Source organism: Toxorhynchites rutilus, chromosome 2 (assembly GCF_029784135.1).
Source record: "Toxorhynchites rutilus septentrionalis strain SRP chromosome 2, ASM2978413v1, whole genome shotgun sequence".
In the NCBI taxonomy this organism is placed as follows: Eukaryota; Metazoa; Arthropoda; class Insecta; order Diptera; family Culicidae; genus Toxorhynchites; species Toxorhynchites rutilus.
Window position 1 is genome coordinate 333,086,327 of NC_073745.1, and position 12,510 is coordinate 333,098,836.

The 12,510-nt window shown below is 35.5% G+C and overlaps 1 protein-coding gene across 1 annotated transcript in view; it reads left to right on the plus strand.

The window, feature by feature from the left end:
- The first annotated feature begins 518 nt into the window (after nucleotides 1-518).
- The window catches only part of LOC129769587 (protein eiger), a 66,643-nt gene continuing 54,651 nt past the window's right edge, over nucleotides 519-12,510 (plus strand). The window contains exons 1-2 of the mRNA XM_055771949.1: nucleotides 519-896; nucleotides 8,975-9,097. Coding sequence (XP_055627924.1) covers nucleotides 741-896; nucleotides 8,975-9,097 — 279 coding nt within the window. The 5' untranslated portion in view covers nucleotides 519-740. The remainder of the gene's footprint in view (nucleotides 897-8,974; nucleotides 9,098-12,510) is intronic.

The following is a 12,510-nucleotide window of genomic DNA, read 5'->3' on the forward strand; positions in this document are numbered from 1 at the left end:
CGAATTTTGTGGCGCCAACGACGCTAGCGCCTTCCTTGTTTGGACTGTTGCTTGTGTTCTTTTAGATTGATTTTTTATGCGTTAGGGATTTTAGACTCCTAAAATTATTGTAATTAAATCACAAAAACTAGTCGAGTATCATTGTTTTTACTAGAGTCATTGAGAAAATCGATGTTTACCAGTAGTAAACACATTATCGCACCCATCTACAGATGTAAACAATATTATTCACCATTCTTTTCCCGTTTGCTCGCCTCAATGATCCTAGCAAAAATAACCATCGCGAAAAATGAATGAATTTCCTGTGTCACACCGTGTACACAACACCGCTTAGGAGCGGATAATTTATCCATTAGCAGAGGCGTGAACGGACGAGGATCGGCGATCTCGGGAGAGTGATGATCGATGATCACACGCACGAACAAAATTAAGTTTGTTCTCTTTCTCTCAGCTGACTGGTCCAGAAACGTAACAGCAGCATCCATATTCTACAGGCGGGATTGCTTAGTAGATCTTTCGATAGTCAAGTTCACTCAGTAGTACGTGAATGTTCGCGACGTTCGAACGTTATTGGCTTGCGCGCTACGCTTAGAATAAAACAATTTGATATTCGAAGGTGCTTCCGTTTTAGTTTCGGCAAATTTTTTATACAATAAAAAAAATAAAGTGTCCCTTTCTGATCGAAAGTGTTGGAGAAAACCAAATTGTGGCAGGATTCGTTATCAAAAACAAAAAAAAACATGACTGCCGAGTCATTGAAACCGTTTCTGAACCCACCCGCAGCTTTGAGTGCGCTTCCTTCGGAATGCTCTGAGAAGAAATCGGTGAATAAATGCGTGCTTATCTGTAGTGCTATGGTTCTGTTTCTTCTATCGATTTCGATCGTTGGGTTAGAGGTAAGATCAAAGTTTTAAACTATTAATTTTGTACGGGGGATATGGGATTTTTGATTGATGAGGTTCTAAACTAGTATGGTTTCCGCGCCTGTACCTCTAACTATGGCTGTAATTATATATAATCCATTCACTTCATGATTTCTTGTCACAAACGTACCGTTTTTTCGACCCTTTTTTATCAACTTGTACCGTATTTTGAGTATAGAGAAAAATATTTATTCCTTTGTCATTATTTTCAATAACAAAGTACTGCAAAAATTCAATTTTTCTTCTGCCAGTAGCTCTACCTATGGTTTTTCATGGGCTTCCTGTCCTTGGATGTCCTTGAATTTGAGCTCTCTCCATCCTAATGGAAAGTGACACAACATTTTGAACTTTTGAAAAATCTGCTTTGGTTTCATTATGTATCCGGAGACAGTACGAGTTATCCTTCTGTGACCAAAACCCTTGAAATGGTCACCAATGAGCTAGTTTTGACAAACTATGAAGTTCGATATGATGGTTCGATAATGATGGTATTTGGTTCTGGTCATAAAGAAGTCACTGCCCTCGGTAACCTGATCCGGAACATAATCGATTTATGACAATAAGGTCATATTGGTTTGAATAAGTCACGAATAAGCTATTTTTGAAAAATCACGAAGTTTGGTACTCCAAATAACAGGTTTTGTTTTGTTTTTGTTCTGGAGTCTATGGTCCCTAAACATGTACCCACCAAATGAAACTTGTTGCATTCGGTTCATCCGATTCGAGAAAACTGAGCCACAACAACGGTGTTCAGAAAAAGATGAATTATTATGCAATTTAATGAGATATACGATGAAAAACATGGATGGATAGAGATGGAAAGTAGTATTCGTAAAAAGCACTTTCAATTGAGATAGATGCAGAAAACAGATGTAAGCTTTATGCACAGGTATTGTTTGGTTGATATTTTCAATAATATATGCTTTTAAGTTTTCCACTTTGGTACTTATTTGATTGAAAACATAAAAAAATCATCGAATAAAATGCTTTTCAAATGAAGCGAAAAAGAATTTAACTTCGGACACTAAATCAAATTTCGGACAGATTGAATTCAAATTTCGGACACTTTCTTCTGTAATTTTTTGGACGAAAATTACATTACACTTGATTATATTTTATAGTCAACTGCGAAACACTTACTAAGCAATCACAGTAGACTGATAACGATGATGAGAACTGATGAAACACGAGAGAAATTTAAATATTGATGAAGGGGTGAATTCTACGAACTCACGCTAAGCAAATGTCAAACACAAACGATAATTTTTGCCGACTTTTGCCGATTATGTTATAATTCAAATGTAGTTCTCATATGAAATGATAGTGAAACCAAGGGATTACTCTAAAAAGCAAGCAATAAAAAAAGAAGCAATTGTTATATTAATTTTATAGTTTTATCATCTGTGCATTAGGCAATTCAAGATATTAGAACAAAAGGTCCGAAATATGATTCAGAACGGTGCACTCGACAAAAAAATTAGAGGTACAGAGTGCGAGTATTTTATGTACATATTTTTATTACCATCGCACCGTAAATCGAAAGACAGTTTTGAAAACTCCAATAAATTCTGCACAAAGGTAATTTGTTACGTTAACAGAAAAAATTATTTAAATTTTTTGCATCGATTTAAAAAAAGTGCAAAAAACTGAATTTTTATAGTGCTTTACAAAATCCACTGTAATTCTGCAAATATCGCAGTAAGTTCTAATGCTTGCAGGCAAACCTTTTAACCTAGTGCATTGCCTAAACATCTGTGAACGTTTGATGTTGATACGTTCAGCCGTTTTTCTAGCCGATTTTTCAAAGTTGGAGTAAATTAGAGGAGCATTAAATCGCAAATCGTACCAGAAGTACAAAATCCTACGCGACTCTCAGAACGAACGATTCGTAACATTTGTTTTCATGCGTTTGTAGGTACGATTATTATAAAGAGTGATGATACTCACACGTATACATATGCATTTCCACACATCCACGTACTCTTCGCCCACAATCTCACCCAGGCATGAAAACGAAAAATACGCATAGCATTTTGGTACAGTGTGCGAAGGGTGTCTCTAATTTACTCCAAGCTTTGATCGATTTAAAAAAAACCACTGTACGTATCAAAATGAAACGTTCACATGAGTTTAGGGGATAGACTATACCAAAAATTTACCTACTAACATTGAAATTTACTGCAATATTTGCACAATTACACAATATTTTCTAAAACACTATAACAAACGTGTTTTTGACACTTTTTTAAAATCGATGCAAAAACATCAAATATTTTTTCTTCATCAAAGCAATAAATTGACTTTATACAGAATTTATTACAGTTTTCAAAACTGCAATATTTTAGAATTATTCATCAACAAAGACGAAGGGGTGATTTTTCATTCAAACAGAAATATCTCTGTTGGAAAAGGTCCTAAAGGTTTTATGCCAAGCGTTCGAAAAACCGAACAGCCACTTCGATAATTTTTCATGGCTCTGGAAAGCAACCATATGGTAAGGTTTTGGCATCAAATGATAGTTTAGTATATAATCTACCACTTACTATCTATTTCATTCAAATTTTGTTACTCACAAAAATCAGTTTAAAGGAACTATGTGCGGAAAGTACAACAAAAACTTATAAAATTCAAAAATATGTAAACTTTTCTACAATATTACTTTGATAAAAGATCAAATATTGTGATGTAGGAAAAAAAACTATTGGATTGATCCTCCTATAGGAACAAAAATGTAGATTTCGGCCAATGTTTTTGTTTGGCGCTTTTTTTTTATTTTTTGTCATTTTCCGGGAAAAAATAATTCTTGAAGATTGGGATTTCTGTAACACCAATAATCAAAATTACACCATTGGCTTTCGTTGAGGAAATATTGTTTACAGCTTGGTCGTTAATGGGATAATAAGGTTAATCTGATTTGATATTGAGTTGGTTAGCCAAAAATTGGGTTAAATTCAGTTCCTCTAACTTTTTTGACGAGTGTACACCCAGGTTTTTTTTTACGCGAGGGATACGTACCTTGAAAAACTATGGATGGGTTATACCTATGATATGACCGCAAGGTTGACGTAGGACTGCCGTTGTCTTAGTAATCATTTGTTTTTTCAATTAGCAAAAATCGCACCTCGAATGTTCCTCATTGGGTACGCCGCTGCCCGGAGCTATCTTTTGTATGTATTGATTAAATTAGTGAATGAATGAAACAATTTACGAATTCAATTGCAAACAAATCCCAATTTTGGTCAATTTATGCATTATGGCAGTGGTTATCGCAGCAAATAGTTATCAACATTTTGCCTATTCATCAAACGGTTTGCGTAGAAGTTCAGTGAGTTGGCGACATGAAGGGATATGCAATCTTAAATAGCCAGCCAAAGCGTTGCATTTGTACCCGCTTTTGTAGACCGTGTTAGCAAAACGAATTCCGGAGTGTAAAAATGCATGGGGATACAAAAGTACTACCGAGATCTGCAATGCCGATTTTCCCAACTTATTGGTTTCGGAATCCGTTGCTGGGAAACAACATTCCGGTTCGCAAAAGAGCAAACGGGTACAGAAGTACCCGTTGCTTGCATCTAATTTGCAATACCAGTTTCTCCAGGCTCCATGGTTTTGAAGTCTGTGTTAGAAAAAAAAATCCGATATCCAGGAACGCAAGCGAGTCTTAAAGTACTCGCAGCTTAAATCTATTTTACAATGTCGACTTCCCCAGGCTCCATGGTTTCAAAATCTGTGTTGGGGAAACATCAATCCATTCCAGCGATCGTATCTCAATCATAACAGATTGGTTTCTTCTTCTTCTTTTTGGCTTTAAGAGGGTTAAAACTTTTCAGTTCGTTCGCTTCTAGACTAAGTGGATTTCCGAGCGGCACTCACTAATATACCGATTGGTGTTATTTCAATAGCCTGTTTTGAAAGCAATTTTAGGGCTATTGAAACAAGTTTTTGGATAAAAAAGTAACAAGCATATAACGCGTAGACATTTTATCTTTCGATTGAATTGTTTATCATACCATTTCGTTCAGTTGTTTAGGAGCTATTAACGCTCGAAGTCTTGTTCTCTCCAGCGTAACGCTTTCGTTTAAGAAAATTTGAACTTACACCCCAGTATAGAAATGAAAGACGTGATCCTACTTCAAAAACCGCGTTAATTGGAAAATCCGCGTAAAAAACGCGTCAATTAGATTATCCGCGTTAAAAAAACCTCGTGAAAAAACCGCTCAAAAAACGCGTAAAAAACATGGGTGTATATCTAATACTATATTGCATGCAAATAGATATATTTGTCATGTACTTGCAATATTAGAGTGAAACATATTTTATTTTCAGTGAAACTTTTTTTTCAAAATGACCGGTTTGGTATAAAAAGGTATATAAAAACTGTCGGTAGTTCTAGTGTTAAACTCCGTTCGAAAACAGAAGTACTTTTTGATTATAAGGCCTCATAATAAGATCACACTTATTTACAGACGCAAATGACTCCGTTTCCGAGAGGCTGGAACGTGGATGTACCACTCCTTTTAAGTTATTTTGAGATCTCTTTTGTAGTTTTATTTGTTGAGGAACAATTACAGTGGAATCTCGATAATCCGCGGTGCGGATTATCCACAAAAGCTAGTTCCATTGTAATTTTATGGGCCTTCCAGTAAGTGGTAGGTTCTAGCTCTTTGATTTTGGTCATGGCTTTCACATTATCGGACCATTGGTGTACAAGACAGATGGATAGTTTAATGGTTTCTGTATTGATAAAACATAGTTTTATAGCTTAAATATCCTTTTCTTTTACGTTTTTTACCTCAATGTGTTATCCGCTATTTCAGTTACTTCAGTTACACACACTATTTCGCGGATAATCGGAGTTCTACTTTATTATTTTTCTCTGCTAAGTTGGCACTAGACCGTGATAAGCGGTGATCGCACTTCGTGGTCCCGGGACTCAAACCATTTGCGGATGGACAGCCGGCGGCATGTTAGGTTCGTTGTTTTTTTTTTATCCCATTTATTTATTTATCAGGCTCATTAGCATTTTATCTGTAACAGAGCCAGGCTTTTATCGTGTACATGTACATATATTTATGTCTCTATAAATTGTAAATTACACAGTAGAAGTAGTAGTCATTTAGGCGTTAGATTTTCTGTTCCATTACCTTATGGTAAATTGCACTGTAGTAGCCATTTAGGCGTAAGGGTATTCTATCTGTTCTTCCATTGTTCAGCAGACCGGACAGCGGAGACAGCTGATATTGATCATTGTTGGGTTATTTATAGAACAGCAGCCCGATGTTTCTTGCAGAGCAGAGCAGTTGTATGGATGAATCGATCTTTGTTCCACCGTGGATCGATCTCCATAGCTGATGATGGTTGCGTGGACGTACTTATTCTATAACAACACAAAGATGATCAATTGAGGGTCCTGAGTTTTAACTCACGATCGATCGCGAGCGAGCGCGTAACCAAGTGGCTACGAAGACCCCCAGGTTCGTTGTTGTTATACATACAGTTTATTCTTCGATGTTAGAATTTGAGTGACCCAATTGATTTTTGGAAATGACGTTCATATGGAGTTTTTTTTTGTATATGAGGATCGATTTTCAGGTGACACATCTGCGCATGTCATTAAGACATATCACTGCGGTTTCACCAAAACATTTTGAATCCGAATCTGATTTTGTCTAATGTCCAATAAAGTTCCGATTACTTGATTGAAACCAGTCATTTGATTGTACAAGGACTATAATATCAATTCACATAATTCATAAATCCTAGTATGTTCTTGTGTAAACGCGTTAGATTTGGCATTTCCATGAAAAGCGACAGATGAGAGCTGTTACTCGAAGCAACTTTCAGTACGATGAGATACGGTCCAGTAGTGGATGTGGTTCTATAGGTGTTGAGGCTGTGAAACGGTCTGCTTTCGTTCGAATTGATCTTCCGGTGGATCAAACCGTGTAGAATTGTTCCAATGTTGGTCCATTGTAGAACCAGTGATGCTGAACGATAAAGTCGTTCCCCTTGACGTGACTCCATCGATGTCCTATCATCCACTCCTAGATCTGAATTTGTTGTTCTGGAATTCGAAATTCGATTGAATTTCGATTGGATCCAGTTTTGCATTCTTCAATCCGTCCGACTCAAATCCGATCGAGCCGTGCCAATGTGATAGAGTATGAGGCTCGTATGAGCCTCATACTCTATCACATTGGCACTTCTCGATGGGCAGTATGAGGCTCGATGAATAGGTTGGTTTTCATACCGTTAACTGAAAAGAGTTTGTGTATGATTAAACATCAATTATCAACGGTGAAACAAATACACAATCGCCTAAGACCGCAGTATGTATCAGCTGGGTGTTTTGAAAAAAATGCACTGACATAAGGACACAAATTCAGCTGCTTCGGTAAAAAGAGACTCTATCAAAGAAGTCCAGATAAAAACTACGCAACAGCGAATCATCTGGTTTGTTTTATCAATTATGGCATCAATTTTGACACGTCTATTGCTTCAACGGTTGTTGGATTAGATCCTTCTTTTAGGACTTGTCCAAACCCGGACCCGGAATACACGAGGCTGCTTTCTTGAATGGTTACAACGAAGGCTTCATAAACAAGATCCTCCGAAAACACGAAGGGAAAAAAACACCGCCAAAACGCAACCACACATAACCGCAAAAAGAGGAGATTCAGAGGATCAGCCTTCCGTTCTACCTGAAAGTGACAAATGCCATTCAAGGAGTCCTTAAACAACATGGGTTTCAAACAGCTTATAAGAGCGTTCAAGGATAAGATCCCACCGGACGAAAGAGATGTAACCATATTGTGCACTCTGTTCCTGAAATGTTGCCAGTACTGTTCATCTATTGCATCGTGTTAATACGGGTATGACACCCATAATCTTCTCCTGCGTATAAATGAAAATGGCTATATTCTGGCATTTATTTACAAACCTTGACTCTCCTGATAGCATTAAATACACAATTAGCTTTAGTATGAAAGTTTGAAATATTTTTTAGAAATACTAGTACGTAGCATTGCTATTTCGAACGCAAGTCGTAATTTTACCAATTAATTAATTGGTAAAGTTATGAAATCAATTACTAATTTACAATGTAATTTTTTTTATTACGTCTTGATTTGTATGTCCATAGTTTGTAACTAATTAGTTTTCTTACAATATTTTTTTTATTTCGTTACTATTAATATGTATATGGAATATCGTATCGTGAAATTGCTCAGAATTCAAAGTGTAATATTTCCAATCTTTTTTCATCCAAACTTCAGAATAATATAAAGGGTTGTGGCGGCATAAAGACGCTCGACTCCAACTCCATAATATAAAATTAAAACAGACATTTGTTTAAAGTCGACTGACTAAATGAAACAATTACGATCCAAAATAACTTTCTCTAATTCGCTACCGCTTTTGCTCACCATCTGCACTCAATTTGTGCAACGTTATTTCCATTTCACCCACACGTGTACTAGCACTTTCGACGACTGCAATAACACTCATTTCTTCCCATTTGTGCACTAGTGCACGACACACAGCTGGCTGCAGAAGACCAACAAATTTGTCCAAACAAAACGCTGCCATCCTAATAACCGTCCGAAGACCGAAGATGACGCGCCGAGATAACGAGATGATCTTGAGACGCACCGTTCGATCCGACCGGATGCGGCTACGGTGGCGATAGCTGGCAACTTCCCGCCGCCGGCAATTCGCGAGTGCAAAACGCAATCACACATTGCACCATTATGAATAAGTAGTTTCTTGATTCCGTCTTCACTTTCGACGCATTCCGTAAACGACGGAGGAAATCTCCAGATGATGACATCATGATTATGCGGCCCACGAGATGAGTTTTAAATTCAAAGTCAAGGAACTGTGACGTTAGGCGGGTTGCTTTCGTTTGCATATAAAAAAAAATAATGCTAAAAATAATCCCAGTACGGTTTGTTGATGCACATTACACCCTTTACCTCTCAACCATTTCGAGGAAGTAATGCAGAATTTTTTCTTCATTTCTAATGTAGACTATCTTTGTAATCTAATTGCAGATATGGAACATCAGCAGAATCTCCGAACTGCAGCGCAATGTCGATAAGCTTAAACAGCAGATGCAAGAGCTTAGCCATTTGCGTATCGGAAATCTAGAGGACTTCAACGACTTTGAACAAGCTGTAAGTGATTGGAGTGCATCGATTAATGTTTAATGTTTACAAGACAATTTATTTGTTATGGCTAGTTTGAACTAATAGGGCCGTAAACAAACAGAGTGGTTGTGAGTTTTTTTTTGGTTTTGTTTTTAAGTTATCCAATACATTATTTTGCTGGAAAGGGTCTGGCCGGGTAAGGGAGTAAAAAGTGCCCCCAAACCAAATCACTAGCTGTATGGCAAATATTGTAAAGGATATTAAATAAGAAATTTTGGCGGTTTATTTGAACCCCTATGTGGTTTGACGTAGAATCTATAGTGAAAAACGTACTTTTTCGATTATTTCACGCCATCCTCAAAAGATCCGAGATAAAAATTTGAAAAAAATACTAAATGTGCATCTTACTATGGTGTATCAAGAAAAACTATCAAAAAAATATTTCATCAAAAATTTTAGTACTAAAAAAAATATTTTATTTTGAAATTATTTTTTTGGGATTTAGAGATTGCACATGCACATTCAGTATTTTTTTCAAATTTTTATCTCGGATATTTTGAGGATGGCGTGAAATAAACGAAAAAGTACGTTTTTCACTATAGATCCTACGTCAAACCACATAGGGGTTCAAATAAACCGCCAAAATTTCTTATTTAATATCCTTTACAATATTTGCCATACAGCTAGTGATTTGGTTTGGGGGCACTTTTTACTCCCTTACCCGGCCAGGCCCTTTATTCAATACCGTGGGATTAGACGAAGCCACGAAAAACCGGAAGAAAATGACCTGTCGCAGTGTTTTTATCCAGACTTTCAATCACTTTTTTGACCAGTGATTCGAATGCATGCAGAAAAGTAACATGTCCAAGATAAATAACAGTGTTTTGTTATATGCTGTATTTTATTATCAATTTAGAAACAAAAATATAATGAAACAACAATGAGCAAAAATTTGAGGGTAAACAGAACGTTAAGCAATTTGAAAGACAGAGGTCTTCAAATTGAAGAAAAAATTATTTTAGATTGTACTGATCGCATGAACTCATTGAAAAGTTGAGACTTGTTTTCCAATCCTATCTTTTTGCTTAGTTAAGTTTTACGTCATATTTGTTGATTGAATAATTGCTGAGACTAGTTCAATGTATTCCGTTATACTTAACTGCACGATATGCACAATGCAATCTAGAGCCGATTTTCAGCACAACTGCTACAGCGTCATTCGCGAAAATAACTCATGTGTTTATTAGTGAGTTACGTTTGCTATGGATTGAATCATGAACGAAAACAAAACATGAATGCCACGGAAATATTACTTAAGTTTAAATGATCAGCTAGTGTTTTGAAGAAACTCGATGATCGGTTCCGCCAACCAAAATCATGAATAAATTATAAGCACTTTGCGTTCTCTGATTTCATAAAAAACGGTTTCTACAAAAAATTGCTCCGATTTTGTAAAAGTTTGGGTAGGGTAGCTCGCAAATTTTATTAACTGTTGCAATCATAGCTTAGCAAAAGTGTGTATAGCAATCAACAAACAAATGAGTAATTTGGGGCTTGAGTACTATTTTTTCAACGGATTTTTCTATGCAACAAATGTTTTGAATAGTACAGATTGCGATACAGATTTTTGAAAAAAATAATCAAGATGAAAAAAACTTTAGTATAACGGTGACAAATGTCCGTTATACTTAACTGCTATTTCCATTTTAGGGTTGTCCGAAAAATCAACTGTTTTCCTCTTTTTTCCAAAAATGACTTTTTTTCAAAAAATCATAACTTTTGAACTACTAAACCAATTCATATGATCGACATATCAAATTAAAGCCAGTTACTTGATTGATTGTATTCGTTTGATTCGTCTTTTATTGTTTTCATAGTCTCGGGACCAAAGGCGCTATATTTTTCTATATTTTCTCTGAAAAGTTGAGGATTTTTCACATAATATATATCGAAACCAGAGAGGCGTTTTCTTCGTTTTTGAGTTATGATTTTTCAAAGTTAACCGATGATCCAAAAAATCATTTCTCACTTTTTTTTTTTTCCAAAAACGACTTTGTTCAAAAATTTATTACTTTTGAACTACGGGACCGATTCAGATGATCGATATATCAAATTAAAGCCAATTAGATATTTTGAAAAAAATGACACATTTGCCAATTAATTGAACTCTAGTCGCATACATCCAGTCTAGTCGCAGATAAATATTGAACGAAGGCCGAAAACAAGTTAACTTTGAAAAATAACTCAAAAACGAAAACAGAAGCCTCTCTGGTTTCGTCATATGTTATATGAAAATAACACATCTCTGATTTTTTGTATATGTTATGTAAAAAAATCTCAGCTTTCAAGAAAAAATATAAAAATTATAGCATCCTTGGTCCCGAAACCATGTAAACTATAAAAAAAAACTAATACAATAAATAATTACGAAATCAAAATCCATTTTTTTTTTCGCAAGTTTCATATTTTTCAAAAAAGACTATCTAATTGGATTTAAGGTTAAGGTGTTCAGATGATAGGAATCGGTCCAGTAGTTCAAAAATTATAATTTTTTTGTGTTGGAAAAAAGAGGAAAAAATTTATTTTTCGAACCATCGGTTAACTTTGAAAAATCATAACTCAAAAACGAAAGAAAACACCTCTCTGGTTTCGACATATGTTATGTGAAAAGTCTCCAGCATTCCAGAAAAAAATATATCCCGAGACTATGAAAACAATATAAAACGAATACAATCAATAATAACAAGAGCAGGATTCGAATTTTCTACAGGTATAGTATTCTTTCAAGAAATTGATTGGCTTTAATTTGGCATATCGATCATCTGAATCGGTCTAGTAGTTCAAAAGTTATGAATTTTTGAAAAAAGTCATTTTTGGAAAAAGAGGAAAAAGTTAATTTTTCGGACAACCCTAAAATGGAAATGGTCACCCTACTGAAAAAAATAAAAAAACGGGTCTAGTGTTTTGCGATAAAGAACAAAACTACCACTTTTCACGAAAATCTGAGAACCACTATATCGGTTTGGCATGGAATGGCTGTATATAAAGTTACTCAGATTCACACATCGTTCATCAGTCGAACAATCTTCCTTATAGAGTAAATAACAGTATACCACAATGGACTGCAACCAAATTTTCTCGAAAATGACATTTTTTTAAAGATGTTTCTAAAAGGATATTGCATCCCATTAACTTAAGTTTCTAAATCACTGACACGGTCAGAAACTTTTTTTTTCAGATGAACATTTCTTATCGTTTTATGGAAACGGTCTACAACACGAGAAAATTTTGTTGCAGTCCATGTAGTATGCTGTTATTCACTCTATAAGGAAGATTGTTCAACTGATGAACGATGTTTGAATATGTGTTTCATTATTTACATATATAGTGGAAAAGAAGATATCTAACTACAGGTACCATCTATGCATAACGTCCGGTTG